The following is a 27,940-nucleotide window of genomic DNA, read 5'->3' on the forward strand; positions in this document are numbered from 1 at the left end:
TTCAAGCTTAAACCATAAACCAAAAAGTAAACCATATGCCACTGTAAACGTAATGAGTTTGGAACAACATGACAATGAGTAAATGATGACAATTTTCTTTAATTTTGGGTGAACGATCCCTTTAAGAGTGAATCACATTTGATCACACTCAGATAATGTAAATAATTATACAAATTAGACCTATTAATATCAACAAGAATAATTATAGTCTTAGACTCCCATATGTGTACTTAGTCGGCAGAGAGCATCTCCTACAATGTCCAGCTCGTGCCTGAGCTCCTCAACCACATCATTGATGCTGGGCATGTCCTTCAGCACACATATACTCTGTGTGTATGGGTTATAACGCAGTGAGAATGGACGCTGGATTGTCTTTGCAAACTCACTGTGTAGAATAAAAACATAAGAAAATTGCATGCAATAGTTATACATATTAATAAGAAAAGGGGTCAGAAAATATAAAGGTTCACATACAGTATATACAGTATATATATATATATATATATATATATAAACAAAAATTACCGCATTCTGACTTTGGCTTCCTCAAAGCTCTCAGAAACAAAGTACACTTCTTGAAAGGTGGTGATAAGACACTCCTGGTTACAGGTGACTTTGGGCTCAAAGGGCAGGATTTTAGCAGTTCCTGAGAGAGAGTGCTTCAAACCAAAACACAATGGCTTAGAGAGTTTGTGTGAAGTGCAAATACAAGATTGACCGAGGTGAAAAATTAAATGTGTTATCAGTGAAACTGCTTCAAGTGCTTGAAATGTGTAAAAAACAAAACATTGATTTGTACTGATGTGAATGGGAAGCAAACTTTATTAAATGATAATTAAATTCAAACCCAATGTATGACTATACGTGTATACCTTAAGTTCACTGATGGATGAGAGAAGCCCAGCACCATATGCTCTGAGTTTACCCTCCTGCTTGCACAGACCAAACTCCACCGTAAAGAAATAGCACTAGAATAGCAAATACACCAACATACTGTAACAACCAAGACCTCATCATTACAAAATTAGCTTAAAAGAACATTTAAAAACAGTTCCAATTGAAAGAAGTAGCCAAAATGTAACACTAAGAATGGCCTGAAAATGTCTCATTGTTTTACCTCAATTTTAATGAAAAAAATTGTAAGGCTTGGTCTACTGTATCAGAATTACATCAGAATTTTGTATATTAATACATACTGTTGCCAGTTTCTGTACAGCATCATCAGATGCCCCAAGAGAAGCCAGTCCTAATTCCTGAGAGAACTGTGCAAAACTAGGTTCAGCCAACAGAGGAACATGACCCAGCAACTCATGACAGGTGTCCCTGTAAAGCACAGATATGAAGATATCTTCAAATTTGTATCAAATTTCTAATTATCTTAATTGGAAGTACAGAATGAAGACACATCTGCTTTGTACTCACGGCTCAGGAGTGTAGAGAGGATCTGAGCTGTGACGTACATATTGTGTACAGTGAAACACTCTGTAAGCCAGTCCAGCCAGAAAATCTCTTGGTGACAGGTATCCAGCAACAGGGCGAATGGTGAAGCCACTTCGTTCTACTCACATACAGATGTTAACACTTAAAGGGATAGTTCTTAAAGGGAAAATTCTGTCATCATTTATTCACTTTCATGTTGTACCAAACCTGTATGACTTCCATGGAACATAAAAGGAGATGACAGGCAGAATGTTAGTCTCAGGCACCATTCTAACCCTAACCCTCACCCTGGAATACGTAGACTATCAATTAATTGCCAACAAAAGCCTTCATCAGTTAATTAACAAAGGGCAATGCATCTACAGTATGTGAACTTCTGCAGATAATCCAGGATGGACTTCAAAGACATTAGTCATTAAACTTACTGTTCATACAAAATCTTGTTGTTTAAACATTGGCCACTACAAACACTTACTTAGTTTACTCATTTTAAACCATGACTTGAAATACACACAAAAAACTAATATTGGCATTATATTCATGCTGTTTAGCCAGAGGGAAAAACAGCCTTTCCTTGTCACAGTCGCCTTTGGCTTGCTCATTGGGGTTCTAAATACAATTATTATTTACTTGTTTACATAATTATTTATTTTTATACACAATTTACAATACTACTTTTATCAAACTGCACAATAATTACTCTAAGACTTCATAGATATTACAGTTTAATTTTATGTTAAAGCTTGATTTTCTGTAAAGCTATTTTGAAACAATGTGTGTTTAAAAATGTCTTGACTTGACCAACTTGCATTGCATCTTTATTTTCATACAATGAAAAAGAATGGTAACTGAGGCTAACATTCTGTCTGACATAATCTTTTGTTTTCCTTTTGGATTTGGAACAAAATAAGGTAAATATTTTAAGGTAAATTATGAGAACATTTTAAACTTAAAGTAAAATTATTCTTACTGCCCTCTTCTGGTATAATGGATATTTTATATTATATATAATATATAATATATCTCCTCAATTCCGCATGTGTCAAAGTTTCCCTAGCTTACATTCATAAACTACTAAATGTGCTCAGTTTCACCTCTCAGGAAGTTGGACACATCTTCCAGCTGTGGTATGTTGTCCTCTCTGTAGCCACAGTGTTGTGTGAGCAGTGGCAAGTTGCGAAGGTACTCTCTACAAGCATGTGTAGGGTATAGTTTATTCAACTCCCGAAACACTATTCCCCATGTCTTCACCTCTTCATCTGTAAATGCCACACGTGGTATGGGATCTCCACTGTAGAGCGGGAGAGAGACAGAGAGAAAGAGAGAGTGAGAATGTTGTGCCACTACTATTAAAACTGACAGGTATCAAGAGAATCCTCTGGATAAAAAGATCCATCTATTCTTAAAGACTTATTGTTCAAACGTACTGTTTGTAACTCATGGCAAGATCAGCAAAATATTTCCTTCTTTTTCGGTAAACATTGTCCTTGAATCCCTGGGAAAAAAGTAGAAGATGAAAAGAAAAAGATGCAAGCGGATTGGTTCCTTAGAGTTGCAATGGTTTTCATTCTGTACATATTGTCACAGTATTTTGCAACTCAAACATTAAAGAGTATGATATGATCAGATCAGGAAAACAGAATATAAAACTACTATATAGCCTACTACTGTCAATAATAAGGGAATTTCTGTAGCCTTATACCAACCGGATGATCAGCATCCAAATCTGAACCGTACATCAGAACACGACTGGCACACTTATCCAGATCTGAGACTTTCTTGGGGAACCAAGGCACCTCAGAAAGATCTATAGAATTAATGCATTTTCACAGTGTTACACATGCACATTTCTGTGGTAATTTGCTTTGAGTCATTTTCATTAAATAAATTATACTCTATGTTATTTTAGCAGGTGTATCTAACAAAGAACTTGTATAGACAATACCATTTGCAGTAGTGCAGAACGTATCAGGTGAGTCCATGGCTATAATGCTTGTTTGTTTGCGCAGCAGCTGAACGATTTCTTTCAGAGTTTCTCGATCACTGTCACAATCAACCAGTACCTCCAACTCTGAGTTGCGCCGCTGGGACTTGCGTGACTCAATATGTAAAAGGTTTACCTTGTTGTCCTGTTTAGAAACATGAATGTAAATGATACTGCATCATGTCAATTAGGCCAGTTTTTCTCACAAGTATTATATTATATAATATTAATTTGTATTTTACGTGTATTTGGATAAGTAGTTGGTTTATAATGTGTAATAACTTCATGTTGTTACACATCAATGACATGGAGTGAGTATGAGCTTGCATTCATACAAAATACTATTAGGTTCCCCTTCTGTCACTCACTCGACATTGCATCGAATGTAGTGACACAAGGGGTCTTTCTTGAGAGCCTTGCATACCTCAGAGAAGGCCAATGAGAAATTGGCAGACAGAATTTGCATGTCCCTCCCCCGGACATAAGGGTATAAAGGGAAGCGGGCGTGCGTCTGTGAGTCAGATTGTTTCTTCGGAGCCAAGCGGTTGTGCAGCAGCAAGTTGAAGCTCACTACTGTTCCACTCACCTCTGTAGGCAGAGCATTGCTGTTTGATCTACGGCACGTTACCAGTGGCTTTCTCCTTCTCTGCACACTGTGCAGTCCACGCCCCTGGGTGCTTCGACAGCGCTTCTGTCTGAAAGAGTGCATACTTCTAAAAGTGTATTTACCCCTCTAAAAGAGTTTGTTGTCACTCACAAAAGAGAAATAATTGCATTAAATGTCCTTTTCAGGACGCATATTTTTAAAGATGCCCTTCCGCCTCTGTGTAGTTCCTGGATGCAGTCGATATCTCTATCTGACCTTAAATCATAGATGCTGCCTCGTGTGCCTAGGTAACAATCACAATGAGGCACTGTTTGTGAATGGTTCATGTACTCACTGCCAGAACATGACCATGGAAGCTTTGCATTCGTGGCTTTCATTTCTCAAGGTGAATGTAATTTTAGCCGCCTCCCAGAGGTGATTTGGGGATGGGCGATTTCGGCCGTTGGTCACCCTCGTGGTCCAGGAATGCCACCTTTGGCTAAACATGGTCGAGATGCGCGATGTTGACAAGGCCCGCTTACTCAACGCCCCCGTCTCCCAGCTTGGCCGCTTCGGTGACACCGTCAACAACTTCGCCCAGCAGATTTTGGCGGGAAAGAGGCAGACTGAAGCTATTTCACACATCATGCCGCAGTGCCGCCCCAGCGCAACCCGCGCCCCATCTGCCGCCGAGGGCATTCCCCTGTGTCCAAGCAACAGGCAGCTCCACCTCTACCCAGGCCCAGCTCTCAGCCCCAGCGTCGAGCACCCCGCAGGCTGCGTACACCCCCCTCTAGGACACGGAAAGCTCCTAAGTGCTCCTGAGATGCAAGACCCGGGCAGTCAGATGTTCACTCCGGAGCTGGTATCAGGACCACTCCAAGGAAAATCTTCATTTTCTTTATTTTTTATTTTGCCACACCCCCTTCAGGCTGCTGTACCTGCACTGTCTATAAAAGAGCGATTTCCTCACTCCCTGACCATCCAGCTGGTGCGTGCCATTCTCACGGCTCCCGGCATCAAAATCCTACAGTCCCGGTTCCCTGGACGCAGTTACCTCGCCTCCGGACCCGTGACTGCCCATCGAGTTCTGAAGATGCCTCTCCAGGATCTCTTCCTCAGTCTTTAACCTGTCCCCTGCCAGGTGCATGAAGCAAGGTAAGTGCAGGTAAGTGCTCCATCTTGCCTCGACACTGACCTTTCCTATGGTTCGCGTTCGACGGCCAGGCATATCAATACAAGGTCCTCTCCTTCAGCCTGTCCCTGTCCCCTCGCTTCTTCATGAAGGTCACAGAGACAGCCCTTGCCCCGCAACTGGGAAAAGAGCAAGCTCATCCGGTTCAGAGCATCTCTTTTCTCGGCATGGAGTTAGACTCAGTCTCGATGACAGTGTGCCTCACAAACGAGCTTGTGCAGTCAGTGCTCAGTTGCCTCGCTCTCTTTGCTCACAGTGGTTCTTCTAAAACAGTTCCCCAGAAAGGGCCCTTTCTGCGTTGGCACATCAACTGCCTAGAGTTGCTGTCTGTATTCCTTGCCCTGTGAAATGTCTTCTTCGGGAAAGCATGTCTTGATCCGCTCAGACAGCACCGCAACGGTAGTGTAAATAAATCACCAAGGCACCGTGCACTCTCGTCATATGTCACAACTCAGGTCGCTGCATGCCACTCACATCCTGGGCAACCTCAACATGACAGCAGACGCGATGTAATGACAGGTCTCGCCCAACGGTGAGTGGATGTCCACCCCCAGATGGTCCAGCTGATTTCGGGCTGGTTCAGCATGGCACAGGTAGATCTCTTTATCTCCCAAGACAATTCCCACTGCCCACTCTGGTACTCCCTGACAGAGGTCCCTATCGGGACAGACGCGCGGCACACAGCTGGCCCCGGGGGCTGCGCCAGTAAGCAAATCCCCCAGTGAGCCTTCATGCACTGGTGCTGTGTTGGATCAGGGATGACGAGGAACAAGTCACCTTAGTGGCTCCTTACTGGTTCACTTGGTCTTGGTTCTTGGATCTCATGCTTCCCACCACAGCACCTCCCTGGCAAATTACACTGAGGAAAGACCTTCTTTTCCAGGGACGGGGTACCCTCTGGCATCCATTCCCAGACTTCTGGAAGCTCCACATCTGGCCCCTGGATGGGATGCAGAAGATCTGAGTGATCTACCACCTGCGGTCGTAGACCTGATCAACCAAGCCAGAGCTCCTTCTACCAGACAGCTTTACGCCCTAAAGTGGCGCTTGTTCGCAAATTGGTGTTCTTACTGGTCTGAAGACCCGCAGAGATGCGTAGTTTGGTCAGTGCTTTCATTTCTGCAAGAGAGGTTGGAGGGGCTGTCCCCCTCCACCTTGAAAGTGTATGTAGCCGCTATCACGGTGCTCCACAACGTCGTCCTTGGGTAAGCACGACTTGATAATCAGGTTCCTTAGAGGTGCCCGGAGGCTGAATCCTCCCGGCCAAGCCTGTTCCCCTCCTGGGTCTCTCAGTGGTCCTCTCTGGCCTTCAGAGGCCCCCTTTGAACTGCTTGAGTCTGTTGAGCTCAAGGCCCTCTCCTTGAAGACGGCCATCCTGATAGCGCTAACTTCTATAAAGAGGGTTGGGGACCTGCAAGCGTTCTCTGTCAGTGACACTTGCCTGGTGTTCGGTCTTGTCCTGTGTTTTGTCAGGTCCGAGCCGGTAGAACTCGGTAATACAGAACAGCCAACCGGGTAATTCCGCTTAGACCTAGCGCCCTTCACCAAAGTGATCCAATGCGCTCTCTCTCTCCCAGGTTAGCCACTAAGCTCTTGCTTCCTTGATGTTCTTCCTCCCTAGCCTTCAGGCCTGCAAATTCAGCGGAGGAATTTGCGACCAGACCCACTATGAGCCTGAAGTGCTCTGTACTGTGGTAGGGCTCCACAGACCTAATTCCCTCTTCAGGAAACTCCCTGTGATGTATCTTCTGCGGTACGGTCCCCCTGCCGGTGGACCCGTGTCTTCCAGGTCCCTCTGCCCCTGGTGGCTGTGTTTGTAGAGCTCCTCCCTCACCAGGCAGGACCTACCACCAATCCACTTCCACGTGTGGCTTGACAACCCATGTTATGTATTGGCCACATGTTACCTCCCCCAGTCTGGGCAGGATGTGGTCTCTGCAGGGTGTTTTCCCCCTGAAAGAATAGGAATGGTAAAGATCGCCTTCCCCAGCGCATTTAATAGCTTTAAGATAGTCCCAGTCACTTTATGCTCTATGATGAGAAACATAGAGCGAGAAAAGGTCACGGCTGGCCCGCTTGCTCCCATGATAGTCATGTCACCTGTTCCACCCTTAGGGGTGCTGGAAACCTAAGGTCTGTATGTGACACATTTTTCTGGGGGCATTGGGGAGGGTTACGTGCAGACGATACAGTTGCTTCTAGCATGCAATAGCTTGAGTGACAGAAGGGGAATGTCATGGATACTGTTGTAACCTCCATTCCCTGATGGAGGGAACGAGACGTTGTGTCCCCTCTCGGCTCCTCAATGCACAAACCTGACTGACAGATGCAGTATGTCCGGGGGTGAGACATGCAAATTCTGTCTGCCAATTTCTCATTGGCCTTTTCTCAAGTTCAGAGGCACGCGAGGCTCTCAAGAAAGACCCCTTTTGTCACTACATTCGAGGTAACCATTACATTATCTCTAACATTGCTCTTCTATAGGAAAACTTGACATTGCATGATGAGGTCTGACTTTAAACAGTGTCACTATCAATGATTATTTAGCTGGAATTACTAAACATATATCTCTAATTATTTGAGCACTCACACCCATTTTGAAGGGTTGCTTGCTATCTATATCATTGGCCAGACTGAAGCAAACAATAGCCCAGTATAAAGATGGAATGATTACTGATTAGAAACAGATATTATAAATTAAGATAATTTAATTGAGAGAAAATACTGTGTGTGTCAATCGCTTGAAACTGGAATCATAAAATAAAGGAAAACCCTACCTGAAATAGTTTCAAAGCCTTCACAAGACCTCCAACTTCATTCTTCAGAGAGAAGACAATTGCAGCATGTTCCCTCTTGGAGGAAAATATCTTGTCTTTGTTCTCATCCGTTTTGTTCAAAGAAGTTTTGTTCATCTTAAAAAATAATTACATCAAGGTTATAAAACCTTCAGAGGTCTATTATATTCATCGTTTGGATTCACTCAGGCATCTCTTAACATTAGCATAACAATCTGTCTACTGTAGAGCAGCTGTTCAATATCGTGTGTGAGTGTGTGTGTGTGTGTGTGTGTGTGTGTGTGTGTGTGTGTGTGTGTGTGTGTGTGTGTGTGTGTGTGTGTGTGAGCGTGTATTTATCACTTTGTGGGGACCAAATGTCCCCATAAGGATAGTAAAACCCAAACTTTTTGACCTTGTGGGGACATTTTGTCGGTCCCCATGAGGAAAACAGCTTATAAATCATACTAAATTATTTTTTTGAAAATGTAAAAATGCAGAAAGTTTTCTGTGAGGGTTAGGTTTAGGGGTAGGGTTAGGTTTAGGGGATAGAATATAAAGTTTGTACAGTTTAAAAACCATTATGTCTATGGAAAGTCCCCATAAAACATGGAAACACAACATGTGTGTGTGTGTGTGTGAACTTATTTTAATTTTTGACATGATGTTCAGATAGGATACGCAAATTACATGTAAATATAATTATCAATGGGTTGGGTAGGATGCATAAAGCTGTTGGGAGTTAAACATATGATAGAGTTAAGGTAATTTCTATACATGCATGTATGTTTTTCCAGGCACGACTATCCAGCTATATGTGGTGAACAGCCAATTTAGAGCCATGTGCAAGGTTCAGGCAAGGCTTTAACAAATGCAAGTCCCAATGCGCCTGTTTTAGTTTTTATGATAACACGTAATAATAATTTTCGGTAACACTTTCTATGATGCCCATATATGTAAAAGCAATAAATTGCATTCATAATGTTTCATTACGACTTGTTATAAATGTTATAACTTCTCACAATAAATTGTAAATACTGTTCAAATGCATAGTTATACTCACATAATACAACCTATTTATATTTATACTTTATAAAATTAATTATAACACAATCAACATACAAATTTATCGGCAGAAGTTGTAATTTACTAATGTGTAAGGCTATCGAAGCAATTTTGTCTAATAATCAGTCATAATATAAACTTGCCACACACAATACAAGTCAAGTTTATAATGGAAGTTAAATAAAAATGCTTAAAATACAGAGGAACACAACAGGGTGTAATTTAAATGGAACATAGGCCACATTCCTAATGAAAATATATAATAAAACAAAAATTATATAAAAAATCAAGAGTAGTACTGACATTTCTATTTTACAAACTTGATGTTATGTCTTTTTACCATCAAAAATATCTTATGTTCATAAGAAGACATTCCTTTAGTCACTGTACTTAAAGCATACCTAATATACTGTATATACAGTATATATATATATATATATATATATATATATATATATATATATATATATATATATATATATATGCATTATATTTTTAAATATGGGCTTCATAGAAAGTCTTACTTTCACTTATACATCTTTAAAAAACATGAGATTTAATTTTATGCGCATAAATGTCAATGAAAATATAAGAATCAAAGTCTCTTTCTTTTTTTGACAATCTTGGAAGTTAAACAAAAAAATTTTGGTGTAATTTTACAATGAATGTATTACTTTTTTTTCAGCAGAATATTATACTGTATGTACAAGTGCAGATTTTCAAAGAAAATTCCTACTTTTATGTTTTTCAAAAAGGATGCCACAGCAGCCATATTTATATAGCTTAATCTTAAAAACTCCAAAAAATGTATTACAAGTGATACGTGTGCTATCAAATAAGGTGTTTTATTATAAAAAATAACAAAAAGTTTAGATTATTTTGTACTGCTGATTGCAACAACATAAATACATAAATAAAATGCAATTGAGAATAAAAAAATAATAACTTGAAGGTTTACTTGTCAATACTTGTCAATGCAAGGAAAAAGTTACTACATTCTGACATCACTGAGCACTATTCTGTTAATATTCAATTCAAAACATGTTTAAATAATTTATAATAAGTATAAAAATAAATATAAAATATTTTACCTCATTGTTGAGTTTCTTCTCTTCGTAAAACTTATTGACAGAGTCAAAAGACCTTCCTCGACCTGGTCCATCAAGCTTGTTAGAAAGCATGGCTGGGAAGTAGTCTTTTTATAGTAGAATCTGGGAAGGTACGTATCTCAGGTAGAGCCTGCTGTCAGTCTGCTAATGTTGTTTTCTCTCTGGATTTATAAAGAGATCAGGCTGAGGCGGGGGAGGAGTGCTCAGCTCTGGAAAATCCAAACTGACCAGCTCCACAAATATTTTCAACTGTTAGTTGAAATATAAGACACTTTTAGATTATTAGAACTGTTACAAATTAAAAATTGTCTTCTTCTTATTATTATTATTTATCAATAATAGAATCAGCATAGGCTACAGCTTAATTTGTTTTTATATTCATAATTATTGGAACCATTTTAATTAAGCTTTGGGTAATCATTCCCTCAGAAATTGCTAAAGTTGTATTGAGAAGTTTTTTTTAAATAAATTAACTTTCATTTATCTATGCCAGTCATGTGAGTGCTCAGACTATTACTACATATTTTCATCTGAATATCACATTTTAAAAATAGGATATAACATTTTTACAAGATGCCAAACATGCATTGCATGGATTTAGCATATTTTCCTTCCCGTAGCTACTGTTTGTTGTCATACTTGCAGGTATGTGGGATAATGAATGAAGGAATTCCCCTTTGACAGTATTTATGATCTAAAAAAGAAGATAGTACAATTTTTTTTTTAAATTGAAAAATAAAACAGATTTTTATGCATTGGTGTGTGTCAGTCTGTGTATTACTCTTATTTCCTTCTGATCTGTTTCAGCATTATTGCCAAATGAACATGCCCCGGCATTCATTCCAATAAAAGAGTCATAAAAAGCCTCCAATTGAGTCCTAGACCTTGGCAATTAAATGCACCCAATCTTTCATTCAGTTCATATTGTAGCCCTCCATTTATTTATTTACTCTTTCCATGGTTGGACTAGGATCGGCAAGCTTTATTTCCACACCTCTTTGGAAAGACCTGTGCTGAAAGTGATGTGGATAACTGCCTAATAACACATGGCAGCAGGTCTCAATTAACTGGCGATGACTGATTCGGAATGTGCTTGTCACTGCTTTCTGTTATCTCCAAACCAAAGGCCCAATCCAGATTGAGTCCAGGCTGGGGGTGAATTTTCCAAATTGAGAGAGGTGGAAAATAATAAAAGCATGTCAGTGAGCACAGGTCGGATTAATAATGATGTGGAAGTTATGAGCAATGGCTGTTTACAAGCTCACATCAGCATTAATTAGCTTAAAATGCTATATAATTAGATGCTGCTGTACGTCCTTTTCTAAACAGCATGACTAATCTTTTATTCAGACGTTCTCACACTACTTCTGTTCTTTATTGGCCCATTTTCTGTGACTCCCACTGCTTGATCATTGATCTGAAAGACCTCCATAGCCCTCATCAGGGGGACAGACAGTCCTTTGTATAGCAGCCCATAAGTACACATCTCATTAGGCCTCTTGAAGTGAGATATTCACCATTTACTGAAAGGCTAGTTATACCAGTTCTAACAGCAAGTTGACATTTTTAGCATGATTGAATACATTTAATTAGAATCTTTACATTTGCAAATCAGTTTCCCATATCATTTCAACAAATGTTGAAAACGTTTGGTTACGTATGTAACCTCCGTTCCCCGAGGGAGGGAATGACACGTTGTGTTGGAGAAGCGACACTAGAGGTCTCTCTTGAGCGCCGATATCCACCTCTGATCTATGAAAAAAGGCCAATCAGAGTTGGCAGCTGGTATTTGCATATCCCACCCCCGGACATACGGGTATTTAAGCGGCACAAATAAGGGAGTTCATTCAGGATTTTTCTGAGGAGCCGGAAATGGTCTGGCCACAATAGTGGCTCGGTTCAGCGACATGGTGGAGGAAAGACACAATGTGTCGTTCCCTCCCTCGGGGAACGGAGGTTACATACGTAACCAAACGTTCCCCTTCTGTCGCTCTCTCCACGTTGTGTCGGAGAAGCGACACTAGGGGACCCATTCCAATCTTGCCATGCGCTGAACCGTGTACGTGAACCGCCGATACAGAGGCGGGCAGGGATTTCATCCAGTGCCACGCATCGTCTGTACCTGGCTGCACGTACCCTTCCCCAATGCCCCATAAGAACATCGGAATCCTTCTAGTTACCCTGGAAGGGGAACAAGGCGATGTTTGCCAACATGGGAACGGGCCAGCCTGGCTGGGCCTCTTTTCTCTCTATGTTTCTCACATAGAGCAATCACGGCCGGGGCCCTTACATGCATATAGGGAAGGGGGTCTTACCCAGACCCTGCGGAGACCACACCTGCCCTTTTTCTTGGGGAGGAAAAGTGGTAGACACGTCACACGGCTGTCTTAGGGCTCGTGTGGAAAGTATGGTGCGGTGGTAGATCCAGCCTCGAAAGGGGGGAGTTGCTACAGCACGGCGACCGGGGCAGCTGTAACTGCCTAAGGGAGACATGGGGGTCCGCTCGTAAGGGGACAGAACCGTGGAATTACACACAGGGGGAGTCCGAGCAGGAGGCCTTACCTGCGGAGCACCTATACCAGTACAGGGTAGCCATCAGGGTACCCGCAGTGGCTGGGTCGGCGAGTTCCTCCGCTGAACCACGGACCCGGAGGGCTGGGGAGGAATCGACCAGGGTCCCGACTCGGAGTGGGGCGCCCTGGGAAGAAGGCGCACTACTTTACCTTGACATCAGGAAAAGGGCGCTGGGCGCAAGCGATCCACCTGGCCAGTCGGTCTATGTTTTACCGAGTTCTACGGGCTCGGACCTGACAAAACACGAGACGCAACCGACTCAACACCGAAGGTGGTTGGGTGTTGCCCAACCCGTGGCTCTACAGATGTCTGCTAGGGAGGTGCCCTTGGCCAGTGCCCACGAGGACGCAACAACCCTTGTTGAGTGAGCTCGGACCCACAAGGGTAGGGGCACGGCCTGGGTGTGATAAGCCAGTGTGATGGCGTCGACAACCCAGTGGGCGAGCCTCTGTTTGGAGATGGCATTCCCTTTCTGCTGTCCCCCAAAGCAGATAAAGAGCTGCTCAGAGCGTCTGGTGCTCTGTGTGCGGTCCAGGTAAATGCGCAGGGTGCGCACTGGACATAGCAACGAAAAGGCTGGGTCTGCCTCCTCCCGGGGCAGCGCTTGCAGGTTCACTACCTGATCTCGGAAGGGTGTGGTAGGAACCTTGGGCACATAGCCCGGTCGCGGTCTTAGGATCACAAACTTATCTGCCGGACCGAACTCCAGGCAAGTGTCGCTGACAGAGAACGCTTGCAGGTCCCCGACCCTCTTGATAGAGGCGAGCGTGATCAGCAGGGCCGTCTTAAGAGAGAGGGCCCTGAGTCCAATTGATTCAAGCGGCTCGAAGGGAGGTCTCTGGAGTCCTGCCAAGACTACCAAGAGATCCCAGGAGGGAACTAGGCCTGGCCAGGAGGGATTCAACCTCCAGGCGTCTCTCAGGAACCTGAGGATCAGGTCGTGCTTACCCAAAGACTTGCCGTCTACAGGATCGTGGTGGGCGGCAATGGCGGCAACATACACCTTGAGGGTGGACGGGGACAGCCTCCTGTCCAGCCTCTCCTGTAGGAACAGGAGCACTGACTTGATCGCGCATCTCTGCGGGTCTTCAGTTCGGGAAGAACACCAATCTGCGAACAAGCGCCACTTTAGGGCGTAAAGGTGCCTGGTAGAGGGGGCTCTGGCTTGGTTGATTGTATTCACAACGGTCGCCGGTAAGCCAGCTAGCTCTTCCGCATCCCGTCCAGGGACCAGACGTGGAGGTTCCAGAGGTCTGGGCGCGGGTGCCAGAGCGTGCTCCGTCCCTGAGAGAGGAGGTCCTTTCTCAGGGGAATTTGCCAGGGAGGAGCTGTCGCGAGAAGTCTGAGTTCCGAGAACCAAGTCCGAGTGGGCCAGTAGGGGGCCACTAATGTGACTTGCTCCTCGTCCTCCTTGACCTTGTACAGCACCGGTGCAAGAAGGCTCACTGGGGGAAATGCGTACTTGCGCAGCCCTGAGGGCCAGCTGTGTGCCAGCGCGTCTGTCCCGAGGGGAGCCTCTGTTACGGCGTACCAGAGCGGGCAGTGGGAGGTTTCCTGGGAGGCAAACAGGTCTACCTGGGCCTTGCCAAACCGTTCCCAAATCAGCTGGACTGACTGGGGGTGAAGCCTCCACTCCCCGCCGGGCAGGCGTTGTCGTGGTAGCGCGTCCGCTACGACGTTGAGCTTGCCGGGGATGTGAGTGGCACACAGCGACTTGAGTCGCTGCTGGCTCCTTAGGAGGAGACGGCGGGCGAGTTGTGACATGGCGATTTATGTACGCCACCACTGTGGTGCTGTCCGATCTCACGAGGACGTGTTTGTCCCGAACTAACACGAGGAACTTCCTGAGAGCAAGAAGGACGTCAGCAACTCCAGGCAGTTGATGTGCCAACGCAGCGGGGCCCCTTTCCAACGGCCCGCTGCTGCGTGCCCGCTGCACACGGCACCCCACCCAGACCGGGAGGCATCGGTTGTGACCAGAACGCGTCGGGACACCTGCTGCAGGGGCACTCCTGCCCGTAAAAAGCAGAGGTCTGTCCAGAGTCGGAGTGTTTTGAGGCAGGCGGGGGTGATCCTTACCCGATGCGTGCCGTGGTGCCATGCTTGTCTCGGGACTCGAGTCTGGAGCCAGTGCTGGAGTGGTCTCATATGCATCAACCCCAGCGGCGCGACCGCAGAGGAGGACGCCATATTCCCCAGGAGCCTCTGGAAAAGTTTTAGAGGGACAACTGTGCCTGGCTTGAAGGAAGCGAGGCAGTCCAGCACCGACTGAGCACGCTCGCTCGTGAGACGTGCTGTCATTGAAACTGAGTCTAACTCCAACGCGAGAAAAGAGATGCTCTGAACCGGAGTGAGCTTGCTCTTTTCCCAGTTGACCTGAAGCCCCAAGCGGCTGAGGTGCCAGAGCACCTGGTCTCTGTGTGTGCATAGTAACTCTCGAGAGTGTGCTAGGAAGAGACAGTCGTGGAGGTAGTTGAGAATGCGGATGCCGGCTACTCGTAGCGGGGCAAGGGTCACCTCTGCGACCTTCGTGAAGACGCGAGGGGACAGAGACAGGCCGAAGGGGAGGACTTTGTACTGAAACGCCTGGCCGTCGAACGCGAACCGTAAGAAGGGTCGGTGTCGTGGCAGAATTGAGACGTGGAAGTACGCGTCCTTCAGGTCTACCGCTGCGAACCAATCTAGATGCTGAACACCAGCCAGAAGATTTCCATGCATGAGCATTTTGAACGGGAGTTTTAACAAGGCCCGATTGAAGTCCAGGATTGGTCATAAGCCGCCGCCTTTCTTGGGTACAATGAAGTAAGGGCAGTAGAAACCCTTCCTCATTTCGGTTGGAGGGACGGGCTCTACCGCGCCCTTGGCTAAGAGGGTCGCAATTTCCGTGCGCAGGGAACTGGCATGCTCGCCGTATACTGCGGAAAAGCGGACGCCCCTGAAGGGGGGCGGGAGCCGGGCAAACTGAATTGAGTAACCGAGTCGAATGGTCCGGTGCAGCCAGAGTGATGCGTTGGGAAGCGAAAGCCACGCTTCCCAGCTCTGCGCTAGGGGCACCAAAGGGACGAGTATTTTGGATGTACCTCGCAGCGGGGCGGAACAGGTAATGCAGCATCGGGCGGCTTCGTTGCGGCCTGAGGCTGAGGTGCTGAGAATAGACTCAAAGCACTTACCTTGCTCCGCGCGCCCGGCAGGGGGCGGGTTCGTGACTGAGGAGGAGGTCTGATGTTGGCGTCCTCTGGACTCGTCTGAACCGGCCGGCCGGGGGACAGTCGTGGGAAGGCGGAAGGCAGGATCGCCACGTCTGGTGTACCGGGACTGTCGTAATCTGAAAGCACATTGCCGTGAGAACGGCATTTGCGGGCCAGGTGACCCAGAGGCAAAGGAAATAGCTCTTTTATTGAGAATGTGGGTACCACAGCCCCCGTCAGGGGGTGTGGCAAATGAAAAAACAAAGGATTCTCCACCCGGCCCGTGGCGCTCTCCGCCATCGAGGTTGGTGAGAGTGGAGCGGGTGGGACCTAGACGAGCGGAGAGCAGGGCACTCCACGTAGACGTCAGCTCGTCATGCACCTCCGGGAAAAACGGGACCGGGGGGATGCGAGGCCGCGAACGGCACGCTGCCCCCAGGAACCAGTCATCCAACCGTGAAGGCTGTGGGGAGGATGGAGGGTTCCAATCCAACCCCACGCTCACGGCGGCCCGGGAAAGCATGTCAGACATCTGAGCGTCGGCCTCAGCCTGGGCCTGCTGGCCCGAAGGCGGCAGTCCAGGGGAGTCCTCGGCATCAGACATCACACTCTCCGATGCAGCGGCGAGCTCATCTGCTTCGGGCTCGGGAGGATAGACAGCCAGGCCGTGAGGCGAGCCGCTATCGCCGCGAGCATGGATGGGGACCAGCGAGCGTGTCGGGGAACGGGAGGTTCGAAACTGCACCCGCTGCCGCCCCCAAATCGCCCCCAGCGCCAACCGCAATGTCCTCAATCCCGTGGGAAGAAGGAGCAATGCGGGGTGCAGCTGGGGTGGCTTGCTTTCTGTTGCTTTCTGTTGAAAGCAAGCCGCGACCGCAACGTGGTCATGGTCATGTTCTCGCAGTGAGAACATGAACCATCCACAAACGCCGCCTCGGTGTGATCGCGGCCCAAACACACGAGACAGCGCCTGTGGCCGTCTGATGCGGAGAGGCTTCTACCGCATCCAGGGGCGGAAGGGCATCTTGAAAAAGATGCGTCCTTAAAAGGACGTTCAACGCCGCTGTGTTTGCTCTTTTAGAGGAATTTACTCTTTTAAAGGAAATTGCTCTTTTAATACACAGTGTGTTTGTGTGTGTCTGCGCTGTTGAAGCGCTCAGGGGCAACAATGCACGCCGTGCAAAGTAGGAGAAAGCCGCTGTTGTGCGCCGTCAAATCCAACAGCAAGCAGATCGTCAGAGATACAGGAGTTCAGGGTGTGTATTCTCGTAGCAGACTGCAAACAGACTATCGGCTCCGAAGAAATTTTCTGAATGATCTCCCGTATTTGCGCCGCTTAAATACCCGTATGTCCGGGGGCGGGACATGCAAATACCGGCTGCCAACTCTCCTTTGGCCTTTTTTCATAGATCAGAGGTGGATATCGGCGCTCAAGAGAGACCCCTAGTGTCGCTTCTCCGACACAACATGGAGAGAGCGACAGAAGGGGAACCAGGATATCAGCAAACTATTGAGTAACTTTATATGATGTGAGTCACAGAACATCTCATTCATATAACCAAAAACTCATACGTAGAGGTATGGTTAATTCTCACAGGAAATGTGTGTGATAAACTATTATTTTGTGGTACTGTAATAGCTATCAAGTTGTCCAAAGAGTACTGGTAAATGGGGGTTAAGGAACAAGGAAATTAGTCAAATGTTACAAAAATGGCCTGCTGACTTAAGATCCATCTTGCTTCTCAGAAATAGCAGAATATGACTAAGGAGGCCACTCAAAGCAGCATATCCTTTAATATGGTTAGTATGTATACCTTAAATTTGTGTTTGAAACCTGGTTTGTTACCTTTTGGCCATATATAGTAACTGTGTATGTGCAGAACCATTAGAGTACAGTTTGATTAAGCTACATAATGGAGCCAAGTCCAATCATGCTCAGACTAATCCAATGCAGTGCTGGAGACTGGTCTATTAGCATAAGCTTCACTGTAGCCACATGCTTCTACAATCAGAGACTACAATCTTGGACAATTCAATCTACTGTCAATCTCAGCAACAGGATATTCCCTTCCTCCACTGACAAGGTTGCCTTGGATGCAAGATGCATGAAGCAGTAAGCAAAGCTACATAAGTGTTCATTGGCCCGTTAAACAACATCAAGTTCCTTCAAGGCATTAGTGCTACCTCTCCTCCCAGGTGAGCAAGACAAGGTATGTGATGTAGAACAATGTCAGGAAAGCTTAAGTCTGGTCATGATCAGTGAGCTTTAGCTAAAAAATGACAATCGTTTGAAATATTCTAGTGTGTAAATCTCCCGATTTAGTTTTTATTACTGTAGGTGGACCAAATAAAATGTACAGTAATAACAGTTTGGTTGGGAAAAAGACCTAATATAGGTAACCCTCATTAATGGTTTAACTGAGCTGCAAAGCTTTTTGCAAAGTCTACAAACTTTGAGACTTTATATTCATTCTGACTTTTTCGTCTTCTGCTCAAAACTATAAGTTTACTTTCATTGAGAAATATGTGTATAGACCCAGCACTAAAAAGCTCTGAGTGCTAATTCTGCCTAATGCCCAAGTGTATGAGCAGGCATGAACACGTGCATCCAAATGCGGCATGTGCATCTGGCACACTCAGTAACCTGTGCTCTCTTTATAATTCTGCATGGATGATGGAAAGGGCAAAAAAAGGCTGCGTCAGAGGCTAGAAGAGGATCTTTCAAAGTCCTGGAGGAAACCAAGAGGACTTCCTGTATGAACACTAAAACCACTCAGAAGTACACTTTCCATTGATCTCTTTGCATATGTAGCAAAATGACAGGGTCTCTAGGTGGTTAATTAACATGAGCCAACACATCCATAGAAAAGCAAATTAACTACAGTTTGGGGGTCCAAACATCAGCTTGTGGGAGTAAAGAACAAAGAAAGCTGTAATGTTATGAAAATGGCGTGAAGACTGGGTCCTCCTTGTTTAACAAAAAAGGGCTGGTTTTGACTATGAAGCCAACTCAAAGAAGCATATACTTTAATATGGTAAATGCTTTTCCCTAACCAATACAAATACAATAAGTTGAAATACATTTCAAAAGTAAATTGATAAAAATGGCCTGATGCGTCTAGCTCCATCTCGCTTGCTATATGTTTCATTAGCCAACCCATATATAGACAGGCAGCTGATCTTGAGATCTTTTTGTCAGAAGATTTAAAAATGTATCTGACATTGTAACGATTCCCACAAACCTTACACATTCACATACCATTGTACTGGTAGGTTTCTGAACCATTGTCACTACATAATGGTATAATGTTGCTATTTGCAGTAAACACTGAAACTCTATGACAGGGAATTAGCTAAAAGACAAAAAAAAAAAAAAAAAGGTTTACAGACCATTTATCAAAGACTCCCAGAATCTCATTAAGGGAATGGGCAACGTAATGGAAAAATGGGAAGGAGCTTTTGTCATCAGCATTCTGCGTAAACTGAGTATTTGGTGATCTAATAATACTGAATTCACAGCTTAGAAATTAAGATAAATGACTTTGGTGTGATGCACAGCATTAAAATCAGCAAGGTCAGCAGAGTTTATTGACCTTTCCATTGAATTTTATGTTTGAAATGTGTTTTATTTCAGAGGCTTTCTTTGAGCAATAGGTTTGTTAGAGTAAATTTCATCAGAGCAGCTGAGAAACAATGGAGGCTTTACATTTTCAGAATGCAGGTATAAATAACAGTAAACACTTTTTTCCTTGAATTAAATACTAAAAGGAATCTCAGACATAAACATGTTTTGCTTAAGCTATTTATGTACAATTTAAGTCTAAAAAGAATTATGTCATGTTAAAATGTCACATCCGTTACACACAAACCACCTGTTTGAGCAGTACCACTATAGAATTGTGAATGCAAAAATGATGAGGAACAGATTGTTCTTTTAAGTGCATGTTGTCATTTTTATTTGTAAAGAACTTTACATGACATTTGAGCTTGTTAAAGTTATTGTGCATGTAATAGGCTTTGATAAGCTCAACTTCTTTTTTATAAACACAGCAACTGATTAAATGTAGACATGTATGTAGAAATGTTACTTACAGTAAATGTAGAAATGTTTTGTCTTTTATGTTTCACATTTTTTATGAACAGTGCAACCAAAAGTGCAAAAATTCAACATATTAAATTGAAAAAAAGAGAAAGAAATAAGATTTTAACTTTTTCTTTCTTTTCTTCTCAGAGCCAACTCATTTTTTCCATGAGTAGTACTTCTCATTTCTCACAGCAGCAAGGATTTGTTTGTCATGAAGTACAGTTTTGTAAAATTCATAACATGGTGTGATGACGTACATGGTGATAAGCAGCTTGCTTTTCATGAGTTCAACAGAGCATCTGTTCCTTGAGTCACTCCACTTGTTCCCTTTACAAAAAGCTTCACTACGATGTTGCGCTGCTAAGCGCTACGGGGAACAGCTTTAGCTGTGAGCCGAGCTGAATAATGTGTGGAACACGTCAATGAACATTGACCGGAATTTATAGCCTCGGCTGATGTAATCATTAGATGCACCTGAGGCCAGGCTATAAATGGATACCTCACCAGGTGTCGTCAGAAACTCTTTTTTCAGAGCGATTCTGTTTCTGTGTGTTTCACAAACCCTGTCAAAACTTTCTTTCCTCTGTTAGAAGTTAGAATCAGTTAGGCAGTGTGAAGTGAACGTTGTTCTCTTCTGTTTAGAAAAAGAGAGAATGACTGAAAGCCGCAAACGGTGCGTGTTCCCCTCTTCTCGCTCTATAGCTGAAGAGGACACACATCAGTTTTTGCTCTGTTTGTTTGGGGGTAAGAGCACGCTGCTCTCGCGTTGCAGCAGGGCGGGTGCGAGCACTGCGATATGCTTTAACAGTGCGTCGTGCTTGCCAAAAAATCGTTCGTGGGGTTCTTGCATGGATTTGGCTGAGGAGCAAGAGAAGGGTTGATCCCTTTCTCTCACTCTCTCCCCAAACCCAGCTGGTCCTTCACACATGATCTTGTCGCTTCTTCGGATCATGAGGTGGATCGCGATTCTCTTCCCGCCTCCGAGCTTTCCGTCCCCGATAAAAAAAATCTACGGAGGAATTGCTCGATGTTGTTACTCGTGCGGTTGCCAGATTGGACTGGCCACGCGAAAAAGAGACCCCCAAACGCTCCAAACGCTCCAAATTAGGGGATATATTTTATCTTCCAGTCTAAGAAAGGGAACGCCTCATGGGTCCCTTCCCTTCTTTGATAACCTCCATGAAGAGCTTTTTCGCTCATGGAGAACCCCTAAAAAAAAAAAAATAAAATAAAAAATATATATATATATTTTCTTCCCGTGTTCGCATACCCTGGACGTCATTAAATTCGACTATCGTGGGTGCTGAGGCACGGCGGTATTCAGTGATGCCGCCGGTCGAAGAGATGCTTGGGGGCTATCTCTCGCCGGGCTCGGCATCGTCACTTAAGAAGCCCTCTCTCCCCTCAAAGCCTTGTAGGACAACCTCCACTTTAGTGGGAAGGGCTTATCAATCAGCAGGTCAGGCTGGTGCTGCTCTGCACACTATGCTGTTTTACAGGCGTACCAGGCTGACCCCCTGGACGACCTGAGTGTGGGTTCTGCGCTTGATGAGCAAGCCGCAGACCCGCCTCGGACCTGACTGAAGGGAGGCTCAAAAGCAAAGCGTGGCGAGTCGTGCTCCTCCTCCCAGGGATTGGGGACAGTCTCACCGCCCTCGCCAGCCCCCGAAGCAAGACCCAAGAGAAAATCCTGACGGTCTTGCACCTAGATTAGGGGGTAGCTCCCCTCGGGACGGGGCGCGTGCTTCACTTCACCCCTCCCGGTACCCCCTCGAAGCCCCTCCATTCCCGCCACCTCTTGGTGTTTCGGGTTGCAGAGGCTTCCATCAAAATTGGGTATTTTCGCTGTTCCTGCATTTTATTCAGGACGCGAAACACCCGACAACCCCTCAACAGGAAGTGTTAAAATATAATACCCATCTCAGAGATCCTGGCAGCGTGGAAACTCCTGCCGGATATATTCTTTTCTGTGGGTCTTATAAGGGCGTCAGGATTTAATTCACTCGCCGCTTTTCCGTGTTTCAACGGCGTGTTCTCACTACCGTAAACCGGATTTCTTTTTTGTAAAAACAAAAACTCAATCTCCTGGTTAAAGGGGCCATGGTATGTGTTCCCCTTCCAGAGAGAGAGTTAGGTTATTACACTAAATACTTCCCATTACCAATGGAGGGTGAGGGGTGGCGTCTGGCTTAGATCTTAAAGCTTGAACTGCCCGTGGGTGTTCAAGTCCAAGATGATGCCTGTCAAGACGGTCGTGTCTCAAGCCCTACAACTCGTTTGGCTGGTCACCATCAATCTTATGACGCACTTCTATACTTCATTTAGAAGTTCTGCCACAACATGGAAAGTTCCTGAGGTTCACTTCCGGGGGCGAAGCCTTCCAGGGTCAGGTTCTTTCACCCAGCCTAGCCCTTTTTACCCGCACATTCACAATGCATGATGTAGCGCTGGCTCCTTGCGACTCCGGGGCATCTGCATTCTGAATTATGTAGACGACTGGCTGATCCTAGCGCAGTTCCAGGAACTGGCAGTTCAGCACAGGGACATCGTCTTAGCTCATCTGTTTCTCTGGGGTTGAGGCTCAACGCCAAGAAAAGCATCCTCTCTCCCACTCAGAACACTGTCAATCGGGGCATCGTATGGAGTTCAATCACAATGCGGGCACAACTGTCTCCCGCTAGTATTGAGTCCATTCAGATCACCCTGAGCAAAGTCAGGCTAGGTCAAGGTTGCACTGTTATCAGTATCAACGATTTCCAGGTCTCAGGGCGAACGCGTCCTCGGTGATCCCTCTGGACCTTCTGCTCATGAGACCATTTGTTGTTGTGGCCAAAAGCCAGGGGATTTCTTCCAAGGGCCAAAACCCCTAGGCTAAATAGGGTTATGCGCCACAAGCTTCGTTCCCTTTCTATGTGGTTCAGACCCCGGTTTTCTGCCTTGGGACCCACTCTAGGTGCGTCTTGTTGTCGCAGGCTGCTAACGACAGACGCCTCCCTGATGGGCGGGGTAGCGGCCTTAAGTGGTCGTCCAGCTTAAGGGGATAGGAGGGTCGTCAGCTCGGTTGTCACAGTCTCTGTCTCGGGTTGATGGCTGTATTTCTGGCCCTGAAATACCTCCTCCTGAGGCTGTCATGTCTTGGTGCGGGTGGACAATACAGCGGTAGCCTCTTACATAAATCATCAAGGAGACCCACGTTCTTGTCAGCTGTATTTCTGACACGTTGGGTTCTCCTTAGGGCCCAGGGCAAGCTCCTGTCACTCAGGTCAGTTATATCCCTGGATGCCCGTATATGGGAGCAGATTTACGGTCCAGACAGAAAATACCAACAGGGGAGTTAAGAACTCCACCCTAAGGTAGTAGCTGCTCAGAGTTCGCTGGCCGAACAGGGCTTGGTTCTCGGAGCTAATCTCTTCCCTCAACGGCTCGCCTTGGGCGATTCCGAACAGGAAGGATCTTCTATCTCAGGCACAGGGCAATATTTCATCCCTGCCCCAAATTGTGGAATCTTTCATGTTTGGCCCCTAAGGGTACCAACTGAGGGACACAGGGCTCTCTCCTGAGGTTATCGAGACCTTCTTAAATGCCGGGCTTTTTCCACTTGGAACAAGTTTGGGTGAGATCTTAGGGCGGAAGAGGACCTCTTCGCCTCTATGAATAGCGCAATGTCTCCTCTACTTCTCCCTGAGTCACCCAGCCCCCCCTTGGGTCTGGAAGTTAAGTCACATACATGACCCACAGCGCATCTGTATGCGTTTCTTTCCCCGGTTTCTCTGCTTCCAGGAGTCTTGGCCAATGTTCACCAACAAGGGTCTAGCCTCCTACTTATGGCGCTGCGCTGGCCGAACAGGATATGGTTCTCTGAGTTAATATCTCTCCTCTACGGTTCACCTTGGTCGATTCCGAAAAGGGAGGACCTTCTTTCTCAGGCTCAGGGGACATATTCATCCCCGAATTGTGAAACCTTTGATGCTTGGCCCCTGTAGGGTACCAACTGAGGTTCGCAGGGCTTTCTCCTGAGGTTATCGAGACCATTTCAAGTGCTAGGGCTCCCTCCACTTGGAACTGATCTGGGTAGATTTTACAGGGCAGAAGAGGACCTCTTCGCCTATGTTGATAGCGCAATGTCTCCTCTACTTCTCCCTGAGTCATCCCGGGGCTGATCGTGGTGGCACATACATGGCACTAATGTGCCTGCATGCGTTTCCTTCTAATAAGTTCATATTACAGAACCAGCTAACTGCCAGTTTGCTTCAGTTTTGGAGTCTCTGTAGAAAGAACTGTCAGCGGGCACTTGCCTCACCACTGCCAGGTTCTATGTGGCCTCCACTTCGGTTTGCCACTCCTCGGTGGGCGGGTGGGCATCCTTGCTAGGACCTCTTCATAGGGTAAGACCCCCCTTTTTAAAACCTCTAGAGTCAGCGTTTGGTAGACTTCTGACTCTCAAGATGGTTTTTCATATGGCAATTACATCTCTAAGGAGACTTGGGTACCTACAGGCTCTGTCTCTTTTGCCGGCCTGTTTTGAGTTGCCCCAGGTAGGACCAAAAGCATTCTTTTGCACCCTCACCCTGACTACCTGCCCAAGGTGCCTTTCTCTAAACCTTCTGCTCCCTGCCGTTTGTAATGCCGGAGCAGCTAAAGACTACTCAGACTTTGTCCAGTCTGTGCCCTTCAGAATTATGTCCACCGCATTTGCTAGTGGCGTAAAGTCAGGGCAGCAGTTCTTCACTTTGAAGCCGTGACCGGGTTGTCACTTTGGGTGAGGGACCTTACTGCCTGGGCCTACGAGGCGCGCGGTCAAGCTTCGCCAGTAGGTTTTAGGGCGCACTCTACCAGAAGGCTCTCCTCCTCTAAAGCCTTGGCTAGAGGTCTCCCTCTGCAGCAAGTTTGTGGTGCGGCAGGTTGGTCCTCTCCGCGCACATTCATTAAACTTTTATAGTTTGGATGTTCTTGCCACTCTGGGCTCTTACGCCCTTGAGTTGACACCGAACAAGTTTGTGGTGCGGCAGGTTGGTACTCTCCGCACACATTAATCAAATTTTATGGTTTAGATGCTTTGCTACTCCGGACTCTTATGTCCTTGAGTCGACATCTCAGCCCATGCCTAAACAAGTTTGTGATGCGGCAGGCTGGTCCTCTCCGCTCACATTCATCAGTTTTTATGACAAGTTTGTGTTGTGATAGGGTTCTCTTCGCACACATTCAACGAACGTTATGGGTTAGATGCTTTGCTACTCTGGGCTCTTATGCCCTTGAGTCGACATCTCAGCTCATGCCTGAACAAGTTTGTGATGCGGCAGGCTGGTCCTCTCCGCTCACATTCATCAGTTTTTATGACAAGTTTGTGTTGTGATAGGGTTCTCTTCGCACACATTCATCGAACTTTATGGGTTAGATGCTTTGCTACTCTGGGCTCTTATGCCCTTGAGTCGACATCTCAGCTCATGCCTGAACAAGTTTGTGATGTGGCAGGCTGGTCCTCTCCTCACACATTCATCAAAATTGAATGGTTTAGATGTTTATGCTACTCCGGGCTCTTATGCCCTTGAGTCGACATCTGAAGCTCATGTCTGAGACCTCTCGCGTTTTTGTGAGTACACTGCACAACCGTAGGGGTCCGGACAGCCCCAAGTGCGGCGGCGTGGGTATTGCGTTCCCCGTAGCGCTTAGCAGCGCAACATCGTAGTGAAGCTTTTTGTAAAGGGAACGTCTCGGGTTACATGTGTAACCCTTGTTCCCTGAAAAAAACGGAACGAGATGTTGCGCTGCTTTGCCGCACTGGGACGTCCCAGGACTGCTCTTCAAAAAGAAGTATCTGACGATACCTGGTGACCTATCCATTTATAGCCTGGCCTCAGGTGCATCTAATGATTACATCAGCCGAGGCTATAAATTCCGGTCAATGTTCATTGACGTGTTCCACACATTATTCAGCTCGGCTCACAGCTAAAGCTGTTCCCCGTAGCGCTTAGCAGCGCAACATCTCGTTCCGCTTTTTTCAGGGAACAAGGGTTACACATGTAACCCGATACATTTTTCATTATGGAGAATATCCTCTCCATGTAGCCTGTGGATGATGGAATGTTAAGGACAAATTAGTCTAAAGCCAGTATGTTTGAAAGATCTGCTGCTTGAAGCACTTTCATCCAATTTTTAGCTGTGTCTGTATGCTGCCACTGGTCATGTTCTCTCAGCTTCTCCAAAATGGGGTTGGCAGAGACACACTCAACGTAAAGTGCATCCATGTTGATTCGTAGCTTTTGAATGGGGTTAAGTGTCTCTGCAACCTTCTCCATATCACCAAAGTTTCTCAGACTGTAGAGTCAAATGTTGCAGGTGAAAAAGCCAGTTGTCCTCAGAGAAGTCAAACCATTTCTTAACATACCTAATGGCAATGCTGAAGAAGGCTTTGAACTCCTCTTTGGCAGTGTTTGCCTCAGATGGGGGAAGACCCAGGAGCTTCAGTTTTGTCAAATATTCATAGAACTCATCATCTCTCCTCTTGATCAACTTGTCCACGAAAGACTTCATGATGGCACACAAATCAACAGATGTTGTGGCATCTTTTTCAAGATTATTCACCACCTCTTCAAAGAGGGTGAGAATATTATTGCAGAAGAGAAGATAAACCTCTACAACATCTCCTTCCTCTTGCAGCTCTTCTGAATCCATGTTCAGATTCAGCAAAATCCTCAGGTGCCATTAAGTAGGACTCAAGAGCAGTCCAGTTCTGCATGAAGCAAGTGATCACAGGGTTCAGGGACAGCCAACTGGTCACAACATGAAGCAAAAACTCATTGAATTGAACATCACAAAACTCACAAAATTCTTTAGGTTTTTCTCTTCTTTTTGCAGAGTTTGAGAAGAATGCATAGATTTTGAGATCAATGATCTCTACATCAACTCATCCAGTGCATGTTTTACTGTATTGTGGACAATGTGGGCATTACAGATGCCTGGTAGGAGGTAGCTATTCTTCTTCTTCAACTTTGTGTAAACTGAGTTGTTAACACCATAATTCACATTTGAATTGTCTGCACTAAATGCAGACACTTGCCAGTGTGGGTAAGTGACAGTTGTTCAAGACTGTGCTCTATACATGTCACAATGCCATCAGCAGACTCATCAGGATTCTCACACAAAATATTTTTTTTTTGGGTTACTCCACTCTCAGGAGTGAAATACTGAATAGACAGAGGAAACATCTTTTGATTGCCCTTGTTAGATGTGTCTGTTTGAAGGGAAAATGGGATGGGTTTCGAGCCCTTCAAAATATTAACCACTGCAGCAACTGACTTGGGGGTAAGGATGTTTTTGACAATGGTTTCCACTTTTGTACGTCCACAGGATATTCACTGACTGTCCAATGAAGTAATTTGTTAGCACATTCAGCAATGACATAGCTCATATTGTGCTTTACAGTGTGGTAAACGTGGGCCAACTCAGCTGCAATAACCTAAGTGCAAATATGAGGATCAAGATCACAGTTATTAGCATATAATAAAACCGTTTTGTGATTTCAGTATTACAGGAACTGTCTGTATGTGTAAGCCCATCACCTGAATAAGCAATAATGAAATATTTTATTTGAAAATGAAATAGGCAAAATAATATCTGAAAGCATATACTTTATATACATGATGTACAATTATTTTGTTGTTTTATATATACAATATATATATATATATATATATATATATATATATATATATATATATATATATATATATATAGAAACAGAAGCCTACCATATCAGCCTCTGGTGATGTGGTGGCAGGTGATGCGAAAACAATAGAAATTGCTCCTTGGGTCTTTTGCTGTCGGTCGTTCCGTCGATGAGTCTCTGTGTTGTTTGACATCGCAAACTCCACCATGGCTAACAGAAAAATCTCTCCTACATAATTTACAATTTGTCACATACATATTTCCCTGGGCATCTCC

General features: G+C 45.4%; 1 protein-coding gene across 1 annotated transcript; it reads right to left on the reverse strand.

Moving 5' to 3' along the window:
- Positions 1-210: 210 nt before the first annotated feature.
- LOC127619562 (tryptophan 5-hydroxylase 1-like) lies at positions 211-10,225 on the reverse strand. Its single transcript, XM_052092464.1, has 11 exons — positions 10,136-10,225; positions 7,983-8,117; positions 3,386-3,569; positions 3,147-3,247; positions 2,868-2,935; positions 2,535-2,731; positions 1,423-1,558; positions 1,197-1,323; positions 873-968; positions 526-659; positions 211-385 (listed from the first exon to the last, which is right to left on the reverse strand). The coding sequence occupies exons 1-11, from the start codon at positions 10,223-10,225 to the stop codon at positions 211-213; spliced, it is 1,443 nt and encodes a 480-aa protein (XP_051948424.1).
- Positions 10,226-27,940: the final 17,715 nt, after the last annotated feature.

The sequence above is a fragment of the Xyrauchen texanus genome, chromosome 1, assembly GCF_025860055.1.
Source record: "Xyrauchen texanus isolate HMW12.3.18 chromosome 1, RBS_HiC_50CHRs, whole genome shotgun sequence".
In the NCBI taxonomy this organism is placed as follows: domain Eukaryota; kingdom Metazoa; phylum Chordata; class Actinopteri; order Cypriniformes; family Catostomidae; genus Xyrauchen; species Xyrauchen texanus.

Excerpts from the sequence above, each read along its gene's own strand:
- LOC127619562 (XM_052092464.1), bottom strand. The coding sequence starts at position 10,225 with ATGCTTTCTAACAAGCTTGATGGACCAGGTCGAGGAAGGTCTTTTGAC. Across the intron at positions 3,248-3,385 it reads GTTCTGCACTACTGCAAATG|ATCTTTCTGAGGTGCCTTGG; the intron begins GTATTGTCTATA and ends TTAATTCTATAG. Across the intron at positions 1,324-1,422 it reads CCTCTCTACACTCCTGAGCC|GGACACCTGTCATGAGTTGC; the intron begins GTGAGTACAAAG and ends TGTGCTTTACAG.